At 39.6% G+C, this 25,375-nt stretch overlaps 1 protein-coding gene across 2 annotated transcripts in view; it reads left to right on the top strand.

The window, feature by feature from the left end:
* Positions 1-19,736, top strand: part of NPEPPS (aminopeptidase puromycin sensitive) — a 100,446-nt gene extending 80,710 nt beyond the window's left edge. For both annotated transcript variants that reach the window (XM_066263812.1, XM_066263811.1), the window contains exons 16-23: positions 2,540-2,674; positions 4,478-4,697; positions 7,679-7,821; positions 8,268-8,324; positions 13,965-14,072; positions 14,559-14,714; positions 14,992-15,039; positions 19,323-19,736. In XM_066263812.1, coding sequence (XP_066119909.1) covers positions 2,540-2,674; positions 4,478-4,697; positions 7,679-7,821; positions 8,268-8,324; positions 13,965-14,072; positions 14,559-14,714; positions 14,992-15,039; positions 19,323-19,475 — 1,020 coding nt within the window. In that variant the 3' untranslated portion in view covers positions 19,476-19,736. The remainder of the gene's footprint in view (positions 1-2,539; positions 2,675-4,477; positions 4,698-7,678; positions 7,822-8,267; positions 8,325-13,964; positions 14,073-14,558; positions 14,715-14,991; positions 15,040-19,322) is intronic.
* The last annotated feature ends 5,639 nt before the right edge of the window (positions 19,737-25,375 follow it).

Consider the following 25,375-nt stretch of genomic DNA (forward strand, 5'->3'; position numbering starts at 1 on the left):
GGGGAGTCTGTCTGACTGTCTCTCCCCGTTTCCAGCTTCAGAAAAATACAAAAAAAAAAAAAAATAGCATTTTCGGCCCTGGCCGGTTGGCTCAGTGATAGAGTGTCGGCCTGGCGTGTGGAAGTCCCGGGTTCAATTCCCGGCCAGGGCACACAGGAGAAGCGCCCATCTGCTTCTCTACCCCCCCCACCCCCCGTCCTTCCTCTCTGTCTCTCTCTTCTCCTCCTGCAGCCAAGGCTCCATTGGAGCAAGGTTGGCCCGGGTGCTGAGGATGGCTCCTTGGCCTCTGCCTCAGGCGCTAGAATGGCCCTGGTTGCAACAGAGCAATGCCCCAGATGGGCAGAGCATCGCCCCCTGGTGGGCATGCTGGGTGGATCCCGGTTGGGTGCATGCGGGAGTCTGTCTGACTGCCTCCCTGTTTCCAACTTCAGAAAAATACAAAAAAAAAACATTGTCTACACATGATCTTAGCCAAAAGGCCGAGAAGTGATATCAAATAGAGTTGTCTAGATATTTGCCCTTTTGTCAGGTAAGAGAGTGGTAGATAAGCAAATACAAAGGGATAGGATTAAAGAGGAAAAATAATAATAAAGTCACATTAACCAAGAAACATTTGTAGTCTTGCAATTTCAAACTGTCCTGTCATTGTAATGACCTGGTAACTTCAGTGATATGTTGTCATCATATGTTCACAACTATAATCAAGTGATATCAGATGTATAATCAGTTTGTGTCACTGAAATGTGAAATTCTTTTAGCTGGTGTTTTAAAACCATTTTACAAAAATAACACTTGGTAAATATTATTTTTCATTATTTCATAGTCTATACTTTCATAATGTAAGTATCTACTACAAACTTTCCTCCCAATTATAGCTTCCTAATAGGAATTACACATTGACTGGGCTTTTGTGCTTTTCTGAAAGAGCTTTTTCTCCCTGTTTTAATTTTGTAAATATACTCAGTGGAACACTATATTTCCATTTGATATTATAATCTGTAAAATTAAATAGCAATATGAACATTTTCTTATAAATGATAAAAAAGTTATGTACACTACGATTGTAACTAGGTACATAAAGATGTTATTCCTATAGTAAAAGATAAAGGTAATCAATAAAGTAATAGTATATTAGAATTGAGAGGTGATTTTTTTACTACTTACATATAAATACTAAAATATATACTTATATTTTATACTATTATTTTACTGTTAAAATATATTGTGTGTAAATACTATCACAAATATTTTTTTACAAAGAAATTTATACTGATTTTGTTTTTTTTTTATTTTAGAGAGAGAGCAAGGGAGAGAGTGAGAGAGACAGGAACACTGATCCGTTCCTGTATGTGCCCTGACCGGGGATTGAACTGGCAACCTCTGTACTTCGGGACATGCTCTAACCAGTGGAGCTTTCAGCCAGGGCATCACAAATATTTTTGATTGTTGGCATATAGCTGTAGAGAATAATAGTCAATGATACCCTCACTTCAGAAACCATATGAACTGTTCTTTTTCTTTCTTTTTTTTAATTTTATTGATTTTAGGGAGAGTGAGAGGGAGGGAGCGAGATTGTAGTTGCTTCATTTTAGTTGTTCACTGATTGCTTCTTTTTTTTTTTTTCTTTTTTTTTCCCAAGTGAGAGTAGGGAAGATAGACATACTCCCGCATGCGCCCCAACCAGAATCTACCCAGCAGCCCCTCTCTGGGGCCGGTGTTCTGCCCTCCTGGGAACATGCTGGCAACTGAACTATTTTTAGCACCTGAGGTTGAGGCTCCACAGAGCCATCCTCAGTGCCCGGGGCCAATGCACTCGAAAAAAATTGAGCCATAGCTATGGGAGGAGAAGAGAAAGAAAGAGAAGGGGGTGTGTGTGGCTTCTCTTGTGTGCCCTGACTGGGAATCAAACTGGGGACATTCACACACTGGGCCAGTGCTCTACCACTGAGCCAACCAGCCAGGGCTACTGATTGATTGCTTCTCGTATATGCCTTGACCCGGCAAGCCCAGGATTTCAAACCAGCGACCTCAGCATTCCAGGTCAGCACTATCCACAGCATCACTACAGGTCAGGCCCTATGAACTGTCTTTTATGTCCGTGTAATTCTTTAAAACCTAGGACCTGACAGTTGTTATTCTGTTGAGGCTCTGAGCTCAACAGATCAATGTTTGTAAAGGCATGTTCTTCCTCACAGATTCCACTGTCCAAGTGTTTTTACATATTGTAAATATTTTCTGTAAACTTAAAATCTACTGAGATTAGAAATAGAAACTTATCCATATTATTTCTTACCGTCCTGCCATGCCTTTCTACTGCTCCTGACTTTGGCCCCTACCATGTCAAGTTCCTGTTTTCTTTCACCTCTGTATTCATCTTTGACGACTAATTTCTATCTTTGTGTGTTGTTTTATTTGGCATATATAATCTTTGTTGTTTTTCATCCAGATATACTAAACCCAGAGGTCCTCTCACACCTACAAAAGATTGACTTAAAAAATAAATGCACTGTTTAATAATACCTACTGGATATCTTTTCAGTTAAACCTGGGAACAGTTGGGTTTTATCGGACCCAATATAGCTCGACCATGCTGGAAAGTTTATTACCAGGCATTCGTGACCTTTCTCTGCCCCCTGTGGATCGACTTGGATTACAGAATGACCTCTTCTCCTTGGTGAGCCTCTCTCAAGTAGTATGATAGATTTTGTTGATGAAAGGATTTTGTTTTTCCTGGAGTTTCTAACTGAAACATAATTCAAAGAATATAGTTCTTCCTGAAGGTTGAATGCCTTTGGGATTAGAACAAATGATTAATTATTAACATGACAAGATTGAACCTATATAATTTTCCAGAAACAAATCCCATTTCACTACTCCTAAGCCAGCTTTTTACAACTGTACTTAAACTATCCTTTGTAACACACATTCTTTTCAATAGAAATAAGAATGAGCCTTGAAGAAATTTCCCTACTGATGTGATTTTTAGAAATACTTAATTGATTCAGAGTGATTTGTATTTTTCTAAAATAGTGGTTGTACTTTGCTGGGAAAGTCTAGAATTTTTTCTTTTTTTTTTTTTTTTCCTGTATTTTTCTGAAGCCGGAAACGGGGAGAGACAGTCAGACAGACTCCCGCATGCGCCCGACTGGGATCCACCCGGCACGCCCACCAGGGGGGACGCTCTGCCCACCAGGGGGCGATGCTCTGCCCATCCGGGCGTCGCTCTGTCGCGACCAGAGCCACTCTAGCGCCTGGGGCAGAGGCCAAGGAGCCATCCCCAGCGCCCAGGCCATCTTTGCTCCAGTGGAGCCTCGGCTGCGGGAGGGGAAGAGAGAGACAGAGAGGAAGGAGAGGGGGAGGGGTGGAGAAGCAGATGGGCGCTTCTCCTGTGTGCTCTGGCCGGGAATAGAACCCGGGACTTCTGCACGCCAGTCCGACGCTCCACCACTGAGCCAACCGGCCAGGGCAGTCTAGAATTTTTTAACATTTCATTAGTACTCAACTATAATATAAAAGCCCATTAGCTTTAGAATTATATTTATATTTGGCTTTGTTCCAGAAAAGATTTAAAGTAGAAATTAGTAACATGTTGCCTGACCTGTGGTGGCGCAGTGGATAGTGTCAACCTGGAAAGCTGAGGTTGTTGGTTCAAAACCCTGGGCTTGCCTGGTCAAGGCACATATGGGAGTTGAATTAGTAGTATTATCTTTATGACTCCAGCATAGGTTAAATAATTTCGAGATGTCTTTGACTGTGGTAAAATTAGCAGATTCCTTTTAGTATTCCCTTAAATTGGACTTAAAGTTTTCCTTCCCCTCTGCAGTAACTGGTTTGGATTCCTCCTCTGTATAAACACAGATTAGCATTGATGCACAAAACCTCACATCTGCTGATCTCATTGCTGAGAAAGACCTGTCCCAGGAGAGTGGTGTGTTTGTGCAGTTGGCTGCTGTAACAGAAGTTCTTTTTCCTAACTCTCTTAGCTAATTCTGAAAGGACTCTGAATTTGTAGTGCCATCCAGTGTGTGTTCTCTTAGAAATGAGTAAAGGACAGGCTAAAGTTGACAGTTTGCAGGTCCAGTTCTGAAAGAGCCTCTGTCAATAACCAAAGCCCCAAGTATTTTTGCAACTTTTCTAAAATATGAAAATTGTCAAAAGAAAACAAAGCTAAAGCCCCCAAAACTAATAGAAATAAGAAGTTAACTGTTTTCTTCCTTTTTTAAAATTCTTTCCAAATTGATGGAATTTTAGCATATTTTTAAGTGGCTCTTTTATAAATAGCAAAAGAAAGTAAATGAGAAATGTTATATAGAATTTTCATTCTATAAAAGTCCAGTGTTCTGAGCTTATTTAGTCTCATTTCCTTTAAACCGAAGAGTTGATTGACTAGCAGTAGATCAGCCAAAAATGCATGCTTGTGTTTTTTGTTCTGTTTTTGTTTGAAGACAAGATTAATTTATGTTTTTTCCTATCCCAGGCTCGAGCTGGAATCATTAGCACTGTAGAGGTTCTAAAAGTCATGGAGGCTTTTGTGAATGAGCCCAATTATACTGTATGGAGCGACCTGAGCTGTAACCTGGGGATTCTCTCAACTCTCTTGTCCCACACAGACTTCTATGAGGAAATCCAGGAGTTTGTGAAAGATGTCTTTTCACCTATAGGGGAGAGACTGGGCTGGGATCCCAAACCTGGAGAAGGTAAGGATGTACTGAATGGAAAAGAATTGATGAGAAATTGGTCTTTTTTGACTCATGTGTGGTTAATGATGGAATAGCATCATCTTTGCATCTGCTAGAGATGTACTGTGTTTTCAGCTGGCCAGAAATGAAGGCTTAGTCTTTTAAGCCTACTGTGAAGTTACATGGGTCACCAACATAAAAACAGTGGTGGTTATGTGTATTCATTGCTAAATATGATTAGTGCATAAACAAATAGTGGAAATAAGTCTTTTATGAATTCCAAAGTCCCATTTATAGTCAAGAAAAGATATAGGAAATTTTGGAGTATTTTATTTATTATTACCATAAATACCAGAACCTTATATTCAACTTGTAAAGGTATTTAGAGACACAGAGGCCTGTTTTCTGAATTAAGGAAGTTATTTGGCCTTCTACATATATTCTTTTTTAAAATTATTTATTTATTTATTTATTTTTCAGAGACAGAGATAGTCAGAGAGAGGGATAGGGACAGACAGGAACGAAGAGAGATGAGAAGCATCCATCATTAGTTTTTCGTTGTGACACCTTAGTTGTTCATTGATTGCTTCTCATATATGCCTTGACCACAGGCCTTCAGCAGACCGAGTAATTCCTTGCTCGAGCCAGCAACCTTGGGTCCAAGCTGATGAGCTTTTGCTCAAACCAGATGAGCCCGCACTCAAGCTGGCAACCTCAGGGTCTCGAACCTGGGTCTTTTGCATCCCAGTCTGATGCTCTATCCACTGAGCCACTACCTGGTCAGGCTCTGCATGTATTCTTTTCTCTGTGAGAGAATGTTGAGAATGGTGACTTCAGGTCTCTAAATGTAATTATTTTGTACCATCTGCCAATAACTAAAGGTAGTATTTCCTCTTGACCAGTTTAGTTCTGGGAGGCAAACACTATTCTGACTTTTTGTATCCTAGGTTAGTATTATCTCTTCTAGGACCTTATATAAATGGAATCATTATATATATTCTGTTCTTATACCTGGTTTTTGTCACTAAGTGTGACCCAGTTTGTTTTGTTTAGTTAATGAGTGGTATTTCATTGTGTGAATATATCACAACTTATTTGGACACTTTACTATTGCAAATCCATCAGATTTGTGTTTTATTGTTAAAAAAAATTTTTTTTGAGCTATAACCAATATACCATAAAATACACCATTTAAAAGTATACAGTTTGGTGTTTCTGGTATGTACATAAAGTTGCACAACCATCTTCACCATCTCATTCCATAACAATTTCTTTACCCTCGTAAGAAACTTCATACCAGTTGGCAGTCACTCCCCATTCTCTGGCAACTCCAGTCCCAGGAAACCACTAATGTGCTTTCTATCTCATGGAATTGCCTATTCTAGACATTCCACATAAATAGATCATACTCTTTGTGGCTTTTTGTGTCTGGCTTCTTTCACTTAACATGTTTTCAAGGTTCATCCATGCATCATGTGTCACTTCATCTCTTTTTATAGCAGTAATAACATTCTGTTGTATAGACATACAGTACCACATTTTGTCTGTTTATTCTTCCATTGATGTTTGGATTACTTCTACTTTTTTACTATTATGAGTGCTGCTCTGAACATTTTTATACAAGTTTTTGTGTGGACATATACTTTCATTGCTCTTGAGTATATACTTACGAGTGGAATCTCTGGGTCATATGGTAACTATATGTTTAACTTTTTGAGGATTGCCAAACTTTTTTATGGTGGCCACACCATTTTACATTCCTACCAGCAATGTGTGAGGGTTCTAATTTCTCCAGATCTTTGTCAACACTTGTTACTGTCTTTTTTATTCTAGCCATTCTGTTGGGTGTGCAGTGGTGCCTTATTGTGGTTTTGATTTGCATTTTCATAGTGACTAATGATGTTGAACACTTTTTATGTGCTTATTAGCCATTTTTATATCTTTGGAGTAATAGATCCATCAGATTTTTATTTTAAAAATCTTAAGATTTCAATTTCTTGTATATAGTATACTACTTCTGTATGTGGCCCTCTCTGAACCTTGGGTTAAAATTACATGACCTAAGCCTATTCTTTCAAAACACATAATTATTGTGTAATTACCTAGATGGAGTGAACATTTAGTAAGTTCAGGCTAGTTGGCATTTGTGAGTATAGACAAAGTCAGCAACTTATTTGCTTGTCTAGTCTGTTTAGGACTTTATTTCACTCTCATGATTTGATAAATTTAAATCAAGTGTTCTTTCAAGTACTAAAGTAATTGATTCTGTTCAAAATTGTAGACATGGCCCTGGCTGGATTGCTCATCAGTTGGTTTCAGTGTTTTTCAACTGCTGGTGTGTGGACTGATGGTTGAAAAACACTGGGTTAGAGCATTGTCCCAATGTGTAAAGGGTGCCAGTTCAGTCCCCAGTCAGGGCACATACAGCAACAAATCAATATTTCTCTCTTTCTCTCTCTCTCTCCACCCCCCCTCCCTTCTTCTCTCTCTAAAATCAATCAGTCAATAAAAAAGACTATGAGTCTTTTTTTAAAAAGATTGTAGAGCCTGACCGGGCGGTGACGCAGTGGATAGAGCATCAGACTGGGATGCAGAATACCCAGGTTCGAGACCCCGAGGTCACCAGCTTGAGCGAGGACTCATCTGGTTTGAGCAAAAGCTCACCAGCTTGAGCCCAAGGTCGCTGGCTCGAGCAAGGGATTACTTGGTCTGCTGAAAGCCTGCAGTCAAGGCACATATGAGAAAGCAATCAATGAACAATTAAGGTGTTACAACATGCAACGAAAAACTAATGATTGATGCTTCTCATCTCTCTGTTCCTGTCTGTCTGTCCCTGTCTATCCCTCTCTCTGACTCTCTCTCTATAAAAACAAAACCTTAAAAAAATTTAAAAAAATAAAAAATTGTAGAAATGATATAACACAATTATAAGATATCTAGGTGGCATATTTGTAAAAATAGACTTAAGTAGTTCTTTGTCTCTTTTACCTCCCAATCAGGTCATCTAGATGCACTCCTGAGAGGCTTAGTCCTGGGCAAACTAGGAAAAGCAGGACATAAGGCAACATTAGAAGAAGCCCGTCGTCGGTTTAAGGACCATGTGGAAGGGAAACAGATTCTCTCTGCTGATCTGAGGAGTCCTGTAAGTTTTCATACCTTAAATTACCTTGATTTCTAGGTGACTGCATCATTCTGTGTAGTATGGAATGTATTTGATAGTAAACTAAAAATGACCTAAGTATGGACTCACAAATCATGGCTGACCCTATTTTAATGTATTCCATGTAGGTGGTTTATAGCCAGCTTCTCATTTATTTAAAGTTGCTCAAGCCGCACTATGGTGCTGAAAGGTGATTATCAGCACACATTCCCCTGAGAAAGCTGGTGTGCTCTCTGTTACTTACTACATGCCATCTACCTTTTTGCTTCATGTGGCTCTTAGCTCCTTGCCACAATTTGTATGTAGCATTCACATGTAGCTGTTTACAATTTTTTTATTTGCTTTCTGTATTGTCTTAACATTAGAATATTTAGAACCAGATACATTTAGACAGATGCCTTCTTTATTGTTTCTATATTCTCTTGTAGGTCTATCTGACTGTTTTGAAGCATGGTGATGGCACTACCTTAGATATTATGATAAAGGTAAGTAAATTTGGAAAGGGCTCCCATTTCCTGCTTTTGAACTCAGATTGACAAAGATAGTATGAGCTTGATGTGGTTAAAAAAAGTCCTGGAAAAAGAAATATATGCAAGTATGCGTATTACAGACACCAAATATTAAGAAACTATGGGAGAAATATATAATGTTGGTTTATGTATACTACCAATATAATATAAAAAGTAATCCAATTTTTTCACTCTTATTTTTACTCACAAGTTTATGTCTCTTCAATCTTAACACTGAAATGTTCATTTATTTTGATTAACAAGTTCTTAAAATTTTTCCTTTCAATGTAAACTTACTTGGGGTTCTGACCATTTTATACAAAAAATTTGTTTCTGTGCTTAAAAAAGGGATAGATGATCAGGTATCTCAAGGGTTTGAACTATGCCAGTGCCTCTTATGAGTGGACAGGAAATTCACCTATCTGCATAGCCTCTGTAGTTTTCCCAGGGTGGCTGACATATAAACTTTGGCCTAGAAAAAGTATAGGCAAAATTTTCCATGTCCTAATAATTACAGTGACCTGTTTGAAAGTCCTAATACTGTGGAACAGGTGATAAATATAGCTCCTATCCATGCTCTTATCAGTCTAAGAAATAACTTGACTATATTGGGAGCTGAGTCTACTTCTTACCATCAGATAAAATGTCCAAAATGTTCCTAAACACTCAAATATTCTATCAGACCTGTAAAGCCCATTTCTTGAAAGATCCGTACTTAAGGGATGAACAGGATAGGAGTGGGATATGCTGTGCTTTATATGACTACCTATAATATATTAAGAATACTTTCTGATCCCAAGTGGATCAGAATTGCAAATCTAAGTTCTAGTATTTTAGTCTTAAGCAAATCTTATTTAAATCATTAGAATGTTCTGAAAAATATAAACTTTATTTGTTTAGAAACTGCATCTTTTGCCTGACCAGGCGGTGGCTCAGTGGATGGAGCATTGACCTGGGATGCTAAGGACCCAGGTTCGAAACCCCAAGGTTGCTGGCTTGACGTGGGATCATAGGCATGACCCCCTGGTCACTGGCTTGAGCAGGCATCAGTGGCTCAGCTGGAGCCCTCTGGTCAAGGCACATATGAGAAAGCAATCAACAAACAACTAAAGTGCTGCAACTAAGGGTTGATGCTTCTCATCTCTCTCCCTTCCTGTCTTTTTGTCTCTGTCCTTGGCTTAAAAAAAAACAACAAAAAAACTGCATCTCAAAATATACCTTTTAACTACCCATCTTGAGAAGGATTTTCTTCTTCTTCTTTTTTTTTTTTTTAAACACAGAGAGAGGGATAGACAGGAAAGGAGAAATGAGAAGCATCAATCATCAGTTTTTTATTGCGACACCTTAGTTGTTCATTGATTGCTTTCTCATATGTGCCTTGACCATGGGCCTTCAGCAGACTGAGTAAACCCCCGCTCAAGCCAGCGACCTTGGGTCCAAGCTGGTGAGCCCTGGTCAAACCAGATGAGCCCTCGCTGAAGCCGGCGACTTTGGGGTCTCAAACCGGGGTCTTCCGCATCCCAGTCCGATGCTCTATCCACTGCGCCACCGCCTGGTAAGGCGGATTTCCTTCTTAATAGTATAAAATTACACTTTGGGTTTACCTTTCAACTAAATGACATTAAGGTCCCTTCTCATTCTTAATATTCTGTGAATCTGTGCACTATCAATCATATATTTCTTTGCATACAAAATGAGGTATTTTGTGGTTTTTGTCCATTTTATAAAGGCTATGAGACAAAATAAGGGTTTTAAAAGTTTCATGATAAATACCTTGACATTTTCATGTCATAGCATACTTTTAAGAATTTATACTATTATGTATAAATATGTTTTTTCCACAAAGGAACTTTCTCTCTTCTCTCTCTCTCTCTCTTGAAACATGAAGCCCTGTTTAGCAACCTTGCATTTTTCTTAATTTTTAATTTTAATTTATTGTGTTGACATGGTTTCAAGTGTCCTACTCAATATAAAACCCTCCGCACACCACATCATGCCACTGCATGCCCCATGCAAAGTCTCTTTCCACCCCTATTTCCCCCATGGTATGTATATTTAATAAGAATTTGCATGTGTTTAGCACAAGGGAGCTCATAATAATTTAGCTTTGCTATGGAAAGACCTCTTATGAAGACAGAATCAGATTCTTTAAAAAAAATGATGGATGAGGAGCATTGTTTATTTTATTTTATTTTTTTCAGACAGAGGGACAGATAGGGACAGACAGACAGGAAGGGAGAGATGAGAAGCTTCAATTCTTCATTGCAGCACCTTAGTTGTTCATTGATTGTTTTCTTATATGTGCCTTGACCGGGGGGCTACAGCAGACTAAGTCCTTGCTTGAGCCAGTGACCTTGGGCTCAAGCTGGTGAGCCTTGCTCAAACCAGATGAGCCTGCGCTCAAGCTGGTGACCTCAGGGTCTCCAACCTGGGTCTTCCATATCCCAGTCTGATGCTCTACCCACTGCGCCATCGCCTGGTCAGGTGAGGATTGTTTATTGTTGGTAATTTAGAATATGAGGCAGGATAAAAAATAACTTTAATTCCTGCCTGACCGGTGGTGGTGCAGTAGATAGTTGACCTGGTATGCTGAGGTCCCAGGTTTGAAATCATGAGGTCTCTGGCTTGAGTGCAGACTTACCAGCCTGAATACACGTCACTGGCTTGAGCATGAGATCAATGACTTGATCCCAACCAAGGTCACTAGCTTGAGCAAGGGGTCACTGGCTTGGCTGGAGCCCCAGTGAAAGCGCATGAGAGAAGCAATCGATGAACAATTAAAGTACTGCAACTACAAATTGATGATTCTTATCTCTCTCCCTTCCTGTCTCTCTGTCTCAAAAAGAAAAACCAACTTTGATTCCAAGTATATTTGAAATGGTGTGTTATGGTGCCATCTAGTGGCTTTCCTGGGGCAGGGGACGCTTCCTGAAAGCCTGAGTTTAGACCTTGAGTAGTACTTGAGCTGTAAGGGACATTAGGAATCATCTGTCTACCCTGCTCATTTTACAGGTCAGGAAACTGAGACCTGGAGAGGTTAAGGACTTAGTCAAGATCACACAGCTAGTTAAGAGTCAAACTGGGACTAGTTCCAGGTCTGCTGATTTCCTTTCTGTTTTACCACACTGCTGCTTAAAAGATGCCAAAGGAAAGGAAGAGAAACTAGGAGCTGTGATGGGTCAGTGTTAAATCTTCAGGGGGAAGAAGGTGAAGAGAGTTGTTTTGGAGAGGTATCTCACATACATTTGTAGTTCTAATTTTTTTTTTAAGATTTATGGATTTTACTGAGAAGACGTGGGAGAAACAAGAAGTTGTTGCTTCACTCTAAGATGTTCATTGGTTGCTTGTCGTATGTGCCTTGACCAGGCAAGCCCAGAGTTTCAAACCGGCAACCTCAGCATTCCAGGTCGGCACTCTCCATTGTGCCTCCACAGGCCAGGCAGTAGTTCTAAATTTTAATTTTTAATTATTTTTTAAAATTTATTGATTGATTTTAGATTGATTTGTTGTTTCACTCAGTTGTGCATTCATTGGTTGCTTCTTATATATATGTGCCTTGACTAGAGATCAAACGCACAACCTTGGTGTACCCAGATGACGCTGTCCAGGGCTTATAGTTATAATTTTTTTTGTTTGTATTTTTCTGAAGTGAGAAGCAGGGAGGCTGAGAGACAGACTGCTGCATGTGCCCAACCGGGATCCACCTGGCATACCCACCAGGGGGCAATGCTCTGCCCATCTAGGGCATTGCTTCATTGCAACCAGAGCCATTCTAGCGTCTGAGGCGGAGGCTATGGGGCCATCCTCAGCACCTGGACCAACTTTGCTGCAATGGAGTCTTGGCTGTGGGAGGGGAAGAGAGAAATAGAGAGAAGAGCCTTGGCTGCAGGAGGGGAAGAGAGAAATAGAGAGAAAGGAGAGGGGGAAGGGTGGAGAAACAGATGGGCACTTCTCCTGTGTGCCCTGACTGCGAATCAAACCTGGGATATCCACACGCTGGGCCGACGCTCTACCACTGAGCCAATCAGCCAGGGCCCATAGTTAAATTTTTTTAAATATGTAGTAATATTTTTTTCTGATTATGAAGAAAATATTTTGTATGTTAATTATGAACAATTTATTTATTTATTTGTGTTTTGTATTTTTTTAGAGAAAAAGGAAGGGGGAGGAGAGAGAGAGAAAGAGAGAGAGAGAAAGAGAAACATCAATCTATTCCTGTATGTGCCCTGGGCAGGGATCAAACTGGCAACCTCTGTGCTTCAGGATGATGCTCTAACCAACTGAGCCATCTGGCTAGGGCCTATGAAAGATTTAGAAACTAGAAAAATAAAAAGAAAATAAAACTTACACATAATTTTAAAATATCACAAAAATAGTACCTATATGATCTTATTCCTGATTTGGTAATATATATATAGTAATAATTTGATTTTTTTTTTCTTTATGCTTTATTTTCTTACTATTCTGCATTCAGCATCTGCTGCTTCTTGCAGTGTAAGAATGTAATGATGTGGTTCTGGCTGGATAACTCAGTTGGTTAGAGTGTTGTCCCAGTACGCCAAGCTTGTGGGTTTAGTCCCCAGTCAAGGCACATACAAAAATCAACCAGTGAGTGCATGAATAAGCAGAACCACAAATCATCTGGCATTGGCCAGATGGCTCAGTGAATAGATTATCGTCCTGGGTTCAATTCCTGGTCAGGGCACACAAGAAAAGCAACCATCTGCTTTCCCCTTTTCTTCCCTTTCTCTCCCTCTCCCCCTCCTGAAGCCAGTGGCGTGAATGGTTCGAGCATTGCACTGGGCACTGAGGATAGCTTGGTTGGTCCGAGCAAGTCAGTCTCAGGTGCTAAAAATAGGTTGGTTGATTTGAGCATTGGCCCAAGACAGGAATTGCCAGGTGGATCCTGATTGGGATGCTTGTGGGAGTTTGTCTTATTATCTCCCCTCCACTCACTTAAAAAAACAACAACAACAAAAATCAATGTTTCTCTCTGCTTCCTCTCTTTTGAAAATTAAATTTTTTTTAAAATTTAATGATGCATAATTCCATAGATCAGAAACCATTATTCACTAATGTTAACATTTTGATGTATTTTCAGGATTTTTCCCCCTTCACATTATTTTTAATTTCTAATAATTTTGCTTTGTCTCTGTTTTTTTAGTTTATATATCAAGAACATGTTTATGTCATCATTCTTAAAATGTTATTTTCAATAATACATCTTATATATTTTTTTCACTATTCTAAATTAAATTGATGATCATCAGTGGTATTAGTAGTGATAAGTTTATTCATGTAACATAGAACATTACACATCAATGCTATAAAGAATTTGACCATGAAGGGTTTACCCCTTAGATCTTCATGTACACTGCTCAGAACTGAGGAGAAGCCATTTATATAGTGAGCACTTATATATAGTTACCTACTAAAATGTCACATGAGAAATTTGATGTCCAAATATCTTGAAAACTATTATTAATTTCATGCTCTGCAATCTTAGGCAATGAGAATGTAGAACAAAACTTTCATTATATTAGGGAAGAAGCTCATAAAAGCATATGCATAACTTCCAGGGAGTTAACTATCTCTGTCTTTATTTATTCACTATAGCTTCACAAGCAAGCAGATATGCAGGAAGAGAAAAACCGAATTGAAAGAGTCCTTGGGGCTACTCTTTCACCTGAATTGATTCAAAAAGTCCTCACATTTGCACTTTCAGTAAGTTACAGTGAAAACTGCTTTTGGAGGGAATTGTTACCCACTGATCTGTTGCAAGTATCTTTGATTCAGTATCTTCTTGATCTGCCTTAACCATAGAGTAGGGTTTCCTGTTAGTCGTTGAAAACTGGAATGAGCTATTGTTGCTGACAATAGATAGCTATTGGTGAGAATCAAAATAGTTGGGAAAGGAAATAAACTGGAAAGCTGACTTATCCCTGTGCCTACTTTCTGTCTCTTCCCTTTTTTACCCTGTAGAAGCCAAAACAAGTATTTGTTGAGTGGCCTGTTTGTACCTGTCTCAATGCCTTATTCTCAATTTGGCTGTTCTTTAGATTAAATGTCCTCTTTGTTGAAAGCCAGTTATTTCTAAAACAGGGAATGAGTATCTTAAATGTGATTACTTGGGTACCTCAACAACATTTATCTTTTCTGGCACCAGAAAATGTTTGGATACAGTAGACTTAATTCTCTTTCTATTTTTAGGAAGAGGTACGTCCACAGGACACTGTATCAGTAATTGGTGGAGTGGCTGGAGGCAGCAAGCATGGAAGGAAGGCTGCTTGGAAATTTATAAAGGACAACTGGGAAGAACTTTATAATCGATACCAGGGAGGATTTTTAATATCCAGATTAATAAAGGTATGGGATGATTTTTATTTCAAGGAGCTTGCTTATCATGGATGTTATTGAGAGATATTCATATCACTAGACTCATAGATTATGGTATTTGCTCTTTAAGGGCTTCTTTAGTTAGTAGTTCTATTAAAGGGCTTCTCCATCACCCATCCTGCCCTCTTTAGAATAAGTTGAAATTGGGAGAGAATAGAATGATTTGTTCTTAGGGTGAATGAAGTTTGTACCAAGCCTCTTTTAGTTGCACTTACTAACAATATTTAAACCTTTTTTTTTTTTTTAGCTATCAGTTGAGGGATTTGCAGTTGATAAAATGGCTGGAGAGGTTAAGGTAAGTAAAAGTACTGTTAACTTTTCAGTTTTCAATCTAGTAAGTAAAAACAATAACCAAACTATGAGTATATATAGCATGTTGGGGTAATGTACTCAAGTGTCTCCTTTTTTTGTTTGAAGAAAGACAGCTTAGGTTGACTCTTTAATGTGTCAAGAATTTAGAATTGGCATCATCTTTGAGGGAGTTGAAATATGGTTGAAAGAATGTGGAATTTGGGGTCAGTTGACCTGGATGTAGAGCTATGCTCTTCTCTGTGTTGGCTATTCAACTTCAAGCAAGTATTTTAAGCCTGACCTGCAGTGGCACAGTGGATAGAATGTCGACCTGAAATGCTGAGGTTGCTGGTTCAAAACCCTGGGCTTGTCTGGTCAAGGCACATACTGGAAGCAACCTTAGTTGATGCTTCCTGCTTCTCCCCCTACTTTCTCTCTCTCTTTCTCTTCTCTCTCTAAAAATCAATAAATCTAAAAAAAAAAAGCAAGTGTTTTAACCCCTGTGAGTCTGTCTCCTCATCAGTAAAATATGTGTTGATAAGATTGTTATTTAGAATAAGAGACAAAGTGAGGCTGGAACATAGTAGGTCCTTGATATTTTTTTTCCCTTTTTAATAACCTGTGTAGGTGACTATGTAGGAACTCTCCTCTTAGCCTTTAAAATGTTGATAATCCGTATAGTGGTAAAGATCAGCATTTGAGGAGAAATGTACACTGATAAGGAAAATCTTAACTTTAAGCCTTCCATTACATTTAATTGTGAAGTATCTTTTTAAAATTGAGTTTTAGAGAGAGGTCAGGCGGGGGGGGGGGGGAGAAGCAGGAAGCCTCAACTCATAGTTGCTTCCTGTATGTGCCTTGACCAACATTTATCCACTGCGCCACCACAAGTCAGGCAATTGTGAAGTATTTTTAAAGTGTCACTTTCATCTCCCATCTTTTTGTAGGCAAGAGGGTTATCAGATGTAGATTTGGAAGTTCTGTGAGTTACAATGTTGTTTGGTTCACTTTTTGAGCCATTGTTAGGAATAAGATTTTAAGATTTCAGACCTTAAGAACAGTGAAAGATTTGATGTCTGCCTTAATTTAGTATTGTACATTATGTTTATGTAAACAATTTATTATAAAGCTAAGTTTTCCAAAGGAAAAATACATATAATGTGTTTGAAGGGGAGGACAGTGGCAAAACTAAGACTGGTAAGATAGGTAGAGACCAGACTTTGGAGGACCTTATAGGCCATGTTAAAATTTTCCTAAGAATGGAAAGCCCAGCCCTGGCCAGGTGGTTCAGAGGATAAAGTGTTGATCCAGCATGCCAGAGATCGTGGGTTTAACCCCTGGTCAGGGCACATACAAGAAGCAATGAGGCCCTGGCCGGTTGGCTCGGTGGTAGAGCATTGGCCTGGCGTGCCGAAGTCCCGGGTTCGATTCCCTGCCAGGGCACACAGGAGAGGCGCCCATCTGCTTCTCCACCCCTCCCCCTCTCCTTCCTCTCTGCCTCTCTCTTCCCCTCCCGCAGCCAAGGCTCCATTGGAGCAAAGGATGGCCTGGGCACTGGGGATGGCTCCTTGGCCTCTGCCCCAGGCACTGGAGTGGCTCTGGTCAGGACAGAGCGACGCCCGGGATGGGCAGAGCATCGCCCCCTGGTGGGCGTGCCGGGTGGATCCCGGTCAGGCGCATGCGGGAGTCTGTCTGACTGCCTCCCTGTTTCCAGCTTCAGAAAAATACAAAAAAAAAAAAAAAGCAGCAATGAGTACACAACTAGATGGAACAACTGAGTAAAACAAAAAGTTCATGCTTCCCTCTTCCTCTTTCTCCCTCCTTTCCCCCACCTCACAAAGAAGTGACTTGCTCTGATTTGTGCTATAAAAATTCCAGTCTGGCTGCAGTGTGGAGAATAGTTTGAAAGGGGGAAGAGATGATGTTGGGAAGCTAACACTCCAAGCAAGAATGATATAGTTAGTAGCTTGGAGGAGGTGGAGTAATGAAAGAGATTCAGGGGCCTGATTTTGTTAATCTTTAATTCAACAAATATCTACTGATTGGCTTCTCTGTGTTGTGAACATATCTGGAGGGGTGAGAAAGAGTCAAGGATAATTCCCAGGTTTCTCTTGTGTAAATGATAGTGCTTAACAAAAGCAAGTCTTGCATCTTACTCAGGCTCTAAGAATCCAACCATGATAAGGAGCCTTGAGCAGGAGCCATTGTCATCTGTGTAAATAAGATTATTGATTTCTAAAAGGGCTAGACTTAATCTGATGAATTAGTCATTTTCTCATTTAGTGACTGCTAGTTCAAAGGAAAGCACTAGTTGCTGGTTGATAACTTCTTGCTGGTTGATATTTAAGAGTTGCACTTTGTTTTTATGAAACCAGGTAGACTTCATTAGAAAATGAATTCTAACTTGAATCAATAAGCATTGTAATAAATTATAATAAAATCAGAAATAGTTTTATGAAAAATGTCAATCAATAGAATATTCAAGTATTAGGATATAGCAGCAATATAAGCTTCTTGGTTTTATCATGTTATGAATCTGTATTTGAAGCAGCCAAAATGTGTTGAGATCTGAAGTACTCTGTGCCAGGTATTATGCTGTTTATATGGGTTGTCTCTTTAATCTTCTGGAGTAAATAGTATTTTCTTATAGATGAGAAAACAGACTTAGAGCAGTTAATTTACTTAGAGTCCATAGGCTAGTACATGATCAAACCAGTGGTGGGATTCAAATAATTTAACAAGCAGTTCTCTGACCTAATGACCGTTTCTTTTTTGTTTGTTTGTTTTTTATTTTTAGAGACAGAGAGAGAGTCAGAGAGAGGGATAGATAGGGACAGACAGACAGGAACGGAGAGAGATGAGAAGCATCAATCATCAGTTTTTCGTTGCAACACCTTAGTTCATTGATTGCTTTCTCATATGTGCCTTGACCATGGGCCTTCAGCAGACCGAGTAACCCCTTGCTCGAGCCAGCGACCTTGGGTCCAAGCTGGTGAGCTTTGCTCAAACCAGATGAGCCCACGCTCAAGCTGGCGACCTTGGGGTCTCAAACCTAGGTCCGTCCTCCACATCCCAGTCCGAGGCTCTATCTACTGTGCCACCGCCTGGTCAGGCATGACTGTTTTAAGTATAAAAAAAGATATACCGAAAAGTAGTTTATTATTTCATGCATTTTATACTTAAATTAAGAACAATAAAAGAGGTACACAAAACTAGATTGTTATAAGAATGAATTTTAAAATATTAATGAAAAATATTAAATAATACTTGACAAAAAATAAAACTGTTATTTAAACTATTTCCATAATCCTTCTTGATTGGCGTCCTCACTTGCAATTTTCTTCGCTTTTATCCGAGCATCATCAGCTGAGTGATTTATCCTCAATCATCTTTTCACTGTAGGAGTAGGATCCCATTTCTGTAGGTAGGCCGATTAGACTAACAGTCATTGTGTATGACCCTGATTACAAGTGCCATTTTAACAACGAGGTCACCAACTCAACAAAAAATTAGGTTTCAGTTCTGCTGAACCAGTGCAAACTGGCGGAATCCCACCACTGGATCAAGCCTGGATTCAACTCTCAAGCCTGATTCCAAAGCCTCTGTTAACCACTGGACATTGAGCCTAAAAGAAAGATTGTAGACTCTGTCTCCTCACTGTTAACTTTTTTTTTTTTTTTTTTTTGGTATTTTTCTGAAGATGGAAACGGGGAGAGACAGACAGACTCCCGCATGCGCCCGACCGGGATCCACCCGGCACGCCCACCAGGGGGCGACGCTCTGCCCACCAGGGGGCGATGCTCTGCCCCTCCGGGGCGTTGCTCTGTTGCGACCAGAGCCACTCTAGCACCTGGGGCAGAGGCCAAGGAGCCATCCCCAGCGCCCGGGCCATCTTTGCTCCAATGGAGCCTCACTGCGGGAGGGGAAGAGAAAGACTGAGAGGAAGGAGAGGGGGAGGGGTGGAAAAGCAGATGGGTGCTTCTCCTGTGTGCCCTGACAGGGAATCGAACCTGGGACTTCTGCACGCCAGGCCGACACTCTACCACTGAGCCAACCAGCCAGGGCCCACTGTTAACTTTTGATTAGGTTTTAAGCATGTAGGGGAAAATTCCTGTAGGCCGGTCCAGGGAGCTGCTTATTTTCTTTTAGCCTGCAGGGAGCAGTGGTAAATTGTCATGACTAAAGCTTATGAATCCTTCAGATCAATGGGTATGTTTTCATGACCTATAGTACTAACCTCTTAATATTGCTAGTAATGATCCTACATTCTGGGTTGTTTTATACCAGGCTTTCTTCGAGAGTCACCCAGCTCCTTCAGCTGAGCGTACCATCCAGCAGTGTTGTGAAAATATCCTGCTGAATGCTGCTTGGCTAAAGCGAGATGCTGAGAGCATCCACCAGTATCTCCTTCAGCGAAAGGCCTCGCCGCCCACAGTGTGAACCCTGCGTGCACGCCAACACTGCGGTCCTGCTGCTTCGCTGCAGGGATAGGGTGGAGCTGCCCAACAGCTGATTCATATACGAAGAATTTGGAGTCTTCTTTCAAACCAGTGGGGGTTGGACGATGAATGTAGTTAACTGGTTCCTGCTCACACTCCAGAGTTAAATTCTAATGAAAAAGGAAAATCAGCAATTCAGCAAAAAAAAAAAAAAGAAAAAAAAAGAATAATAAATAAAAATGTAAATATGATAGTAATAAAATAGAGCATAATGAAACTGTGAAACTTCCTGAAGCCTTGTCAGTGGTTAAAAGTATTTAACACTCTCCTGTTAATGACAGATGTTCTGTTTTTATAACTTACCAAAAGGTAACTAGAGGCTTCTGGGTGAAGAGGATTTTTGTGAAGTGGTTCTGCAAGCAGACTGCAAGCCAGGGGCAGTGACCGTTGCAGGAATGGTTAAACACAACAGACTGATAGCTGGTATAACATAGAATCTGTGCATAATTCCAAGGTGGGTTGTTTTCTTTTCTTTTTTTTTGGCATAGGGACTGATCAGGAAGACATATTTTCCTGCACAACTCAATCCACACCGAGGATTGTAGTTTTCCTCCTTGCCTTCCCGTCTGTGTGACCCCTTGGCCAAAAAAAAAAAGTTTAAAAAAACCACAACCTATCCTGGTCTGGGTTTTTTCCTCCCCTTAGTTTCACCCCCAGCACCCACCCCTGGTGTCCTTCTTAAAGATAAAGAAATAATAAGGAAACATCTTTTATAGCCACATTAAATAAGAGAAACTGATATACATTCTTTTTTCTTTCTTTTTTACGATGAGTTTTAAGAACCCTGAAAGGCATATAGGTGAGACAATAGAAATGAAAAGGTTTTCAAGCAGGCCTTTTAAGTGAAGGAGTTATTCTGCTGGAAATGGTCTTAGTTGTCTGATAGGCTGACTGACTATCAAACCTCTTTATGACAGTATCAACACTGGCTTCTCCTAGTTCATTCTGGGCATGTAAGAAGTCAGTGGTAACTGCCGCAGGGCTGCATATTATTGGTAACTGGTGATAAACAGCAACAAAGACTATGAGCCTGTGGTGTGCCACTCTTTACTTCACCAGTATATCCTACTAACAAGCCTCACCTATCTAATCCAGTGAGTTTTAACTCTAAATCTCATTTCTTTCTGTCCTTACAGTTTTTCTTTCTTTTTTTTTTCTTTTATTCTCCTTTTAAAGATATTTTTTGTGTTATTAACAGGAATTCATATTTGGTGTGGCTTAACTGTATTTCAGAAGGTCATCAGGTTGTGAGACTGCTTCCTTGAAACATTTTTGTGCTATTGTTTTAAAAAATAATAATTAAAAAACAGTTGGCGTTAATAAAATGTCAATGTGAAATTTATGTCCTGATTTCTTTATCTCTTTGATAAAAAACTAAAAACTTTTCCTATCATTCAATAGGATTGTAAGTTTTACTACCATAGGATTTTTTGAGTAAGAAAACCCAGTTCCTGAATTCCTAATGAATAATATGGTACCTATACAGAAAAATCCTAAGATTTCCTTCTAAATTAGTTCTGGTTTCTCAAAAATCTCTTAGAGCTCCTCAGAGTCAGCTCTTCAATTCAGGAGTTGAGACCAGTGCCCGTTTATTAAGGCTTCCTATATAGGTGCCATGCTTAGGGCAGAGTCCGAGAAGAATTCTCCTTCATTAAAGAAGTCACAGAAGTTTACAATCAGAAATTCTGGAAAGTTTCTCTCTCTCCCCACTCCTCTCCTCTTCTTCTCTCTCCCCTCTATCTCTTTTCTCTCCTCTTTCTCTCTCCCCTAGAAAAAAATATAAAGATTAATAAAAGAAATTCTGGAAAGAAAATATTTTCGTGTCAGCTTACATGCAAGTTTTGTGTATAACACTTTAGTAGTCTGAATTATGTTGGGGGAGAAGTTGTGCTGAATGTCTTCCATTTCCCTTCAGAACTGTTCCATCCTGTTCTGCACCTTAGGAGTTATTGACCCATGTGGACAACATTAACAAGCTCCTTTGCCCTCTCACTTCAGGTTGTGTTGATCCAATTAGTAACACTCAGAAGATCAAAAGGCATAAGAAAAGGATGGTCAGGGAATTTATTCTCCTGGCTTCCTCATTGCCAGGTCACATGGGTTGTCTATGTCCCTCTACCAAAGATCATGGTTCCTATTAAGCAGCTCTCTCTAGCTTTTGGCTCCTTCTCTTTGCCCCTTCAAGTCTAGGGAGAGCCTGACCTGTTGTGGCACAGTGAATAAAGCCTCACCTGGAACAGTGTCATCTGTTTGAAATCCTGGGCTTGCCTGGTCAAGGCACATACAAGAAGTAACTACTATGACTTGATGCTTCCTACTCCTCCCCCTGCCTTTCTCCATCTCTATCCTCTAAAATCAATAAATAAAATCTTTTAAAAAAAAATCTAGGGACATAAAGGATGACTCGTTTACTAGCTCTGGATTACTCCATCATTCTTGGTTGGTTTCCCTGAACTCTGCCCATGTCTTTGTAAATAGTCCCTTATTAAACCTTCTTCAAGTTACCCAGTTTGTGTTCTCTCTTTTCTACTAATATCTTGACTGCTTTGGGTACCAGAGTTCTTATCTTTAAAGGCCTTAATCCAATCTCTTTCGTGTCAGGTGTTTTAAATTTATTGTCTTCCAAGTAGCTCCCCATCACAAGTAATATACTCATTTTACAGATGAGAAAGCAGCCTCAGGAAAAAATTAGGTAAAGTAATTGTACTGCAAACAACATTCAGAACCAGTGGTTAACCCAAGCTTGACAGTGTCCAAAACCTGTATTCTTCCAGCTAATGATTAGAAGATCATATAGTCAGACTCTACCCAGGCAATAGCTTTAAAGGTATTTAATGATTTTCCTTTTCCCTGATATTTCTTGGTTTAAAATTTTAGTAGGAATCAAAATATTGGAAAGATGAATGTGTTGATACTTCCTATAGAGAATTTTATTATATATTATTTTTTATTAATGTGAAGCAGTAAAGCCTTTTGGGAACAGTGGGCAGGGGTGGGTGGATTCTGAACTTGCAATTTCTAAGTATGGGTTTAGGGAGCAAGATACCCCTTGAAATTATTTGTAAAGAATGTATCTTTCTGTAATGTACATGTTGGGGGTTATAAGAGGAGTTCTATAGCTCTAAATAAATACTTTCTATTACCCAAAAAGGTCCTAGAATGTTATCAGAAAGACTTGGAGTCACATTTATAGTGTTAGTGATTTTTTTTTCTTAGCAAGTCAGAAAAACAAGCTTTTGGGAATATATTTATAGTGTTGAATCTGTACTTGTAGACAGCATAATTTAAAAAAAAATTTTTTTTACAATTTATTTATTGACTTCAGAGAGAGAGGAAGGGAGAAAGATTCTTCTATGTGCCCTGACCAGGGATCAACCTTCAACTTTGGCGTGTTGGGGTGATACTCGAACCAACTGAGCTAGCTACCTGGCCGGGGCCAGACAGCATCATTTTTTACTAAATAATAACTGATGAGAATTGAATCTCCTCTTACTTAGATATTAGTATTAGGATCTCAGAGTTCTTGTTTTGTTTATAAAACTATCTTGTGATAGTGAGAAATACCCAACCAAGGGGGACTATGCCTTCTTGTACCAACCCTGGTACATGCAAAGTGGTCAAGGTGGTGGAGTTCAAATGCAAGAATAAGAGACAGGAAAACCTGTTATTAATAAAAGACTGGGCCAAACAACTGCTTTCTCTGGGAAACCAAATCAGAGGATTGGTTGTTCTGCCAGTATATTTGGTGGCAACCGTGATAGGTGGCAGTGTTAGAGGAAGGCAGTGTAAAGAACTCTGGTTGCTCCTGCAATTCTATTGCTGGTATCTGGCAGCTGTAACTTTCATTATTGAACTTTTGGTTCCAACATTGGGGTGAAATTAGCAACATAGAAGGAATACAGTTTACTATCATAATCTGCTTTCTCAGAAAAGTTGCCAGCAGCTGATAGCAGACATACTATACACTAGTTAAGATGACAACTGGGAAGAAAAAATAGTAAGTCTTGCTATGGTTTAGCTGACCCTACCAGTATGGTCCTCATGAGACATCTACCTTCTTCCCCATCCCCAATCGACCTTAACCTTTATTATCAGTTTGACAAATTGTGCAGGTATATTACATTACACTGCAATTTCAACCCAGTCTAGTGTTTTAGGGGACTTACATATACTAATCTTACGGATATTCTAAAAAAGTTAAGAGAAAGAAAACTATATACTGAATGGTCAGTGATTTAATGGGAGAATTCTCAAGAATATTGGATACAAGATAATGTAGGGGACAGAAACAGTTTATAAGAAGCACAAAACATTTAAAATTTTTTAGATGAGCCTGATGCAGTGGATAGGGCGTTGACCTGGAGCACTGAGGCTGCTGGTTCAAGACCTCAGGCATGCCTGGTTGGGGCACATATGGAGAAGCAACTATGAGTTGATGCTTCCTGCTCCTTGCCCCCACCTCTCTCTCTCTCTCCTTTCTCTAAAATCAATAAATCTTTAAAAATTTTTTGATGTAAAGGGGTTGTTGAAGATGAAGTTAATGCCATCACCTTTACAAGTGTAAAGAAGTATCTCCTCTCGCGTCATTCTTAAACCAGTAATAGGGTACAAGGTCTGTCTCTACTGGATAGACAACAAAACAGTACATGACTTACATAAATCTCTTGGCTTCCAAATCTGGTCTCTCCCTGCCCTTGCTGATCCTTATTTCTTATTTCCAGCAAATGAAAAGTTTTAAACCTGTGTGTCCAAAAGCAGTGTATATATTATAGCCAAATGCAGCTATTGAAATTTAAATAAAATTTGAAAACTTCAGTTCCTTAGCTACACTAGCCACATTTCAAATACTTGGTAGCCACATATGGCTAGTGGCTACTATATTGGGCAGCAGAGATACAGATCATATCCACCACTGGTTCTCTTGGACCACCCTGTTCTATGTCTGGTATATACAAGTATATTTCTTGTGTATAGTAGAAAATTTTTACATGTTTTCTTTACCAACTTCATTGTAATTTGCTATTCATCTAAGAACACTATGTCATTAACCCCAATCCACTTTACACTTTATTTCTGTTCACAAATGTAATACACGCTCATTTTCCAAACTTTGAATGGAAAAAAAAATACCAACCATAGAAAATGACTCTCCCTTCTTATAAAGCCACTTCCCAAAGACAGTCCTGATTAACAGATATGTTTGGAGTATATTCTTCCAGTCACGTTTTTATACTCTATGCATTTGATTATCCTTAGTAATGAAGGTAGGCTGTGCCCTCTGCTAGTTCCCCTTTGTAACCAGCACTACACATTGCAGTCTTTACCTCATGGAACTACGGGTGCCACGCTCAGACCTGCGACCCTGATGTCATGCTCTGTCATGAAGCTAATCACCAAAGATGATTGGAGAACAAAGTAACAGTTGGCAAATGTCTACCTTGAGAAGCATTTCTTGTTTAAAATCATTGGTTCACGAGAGTTTTCCAGCCTGACTGCTCACTAATGCCTGATGTTAAATACCCGTTTTGTGGAGTGCACACTTTTGAGAAATGTGGCGTGAAGCCCCTGGCTCAGTTGAAGTGGTTCATGTAATGAATTCACTCAATGTTCTTTCCTCATGGAGATGTGATCTGCACTATATTGGGAACATTTACGGTCCTATACAGTGCTGCCTGGATGTTAAGCTACAAATATTGGTTTCTTATCACCATTAATTGGATTTAGGACGTTATTTGGTGATAGATTTCACAAAGACTTTGATGAGGAGAGGTATAGCTGGCTTGAAAAAAAAAAGTGCCCTTTCCACAGATTGCAACCTGCAGGGACCTCAGCTTGCTGCGC

The sequence above is a fragment of the Saccopteryx bilineata genome, chromosome 2 (genome assembly GCF_036850765.1).
Source record: "Saccopteryx bilineata isolate mSacBil1 chromosome 2, mSacBil1_pri_phased_curated, whole genome shotgun sequence".
NCBI classification, from domain to species: domain Eukaryota; kingdom Metazoa; phylum Chordata; class Mammalia; order Chiroptera; family Emballonuridae; genus Saccopteryx; species Saccopteryx bilineata.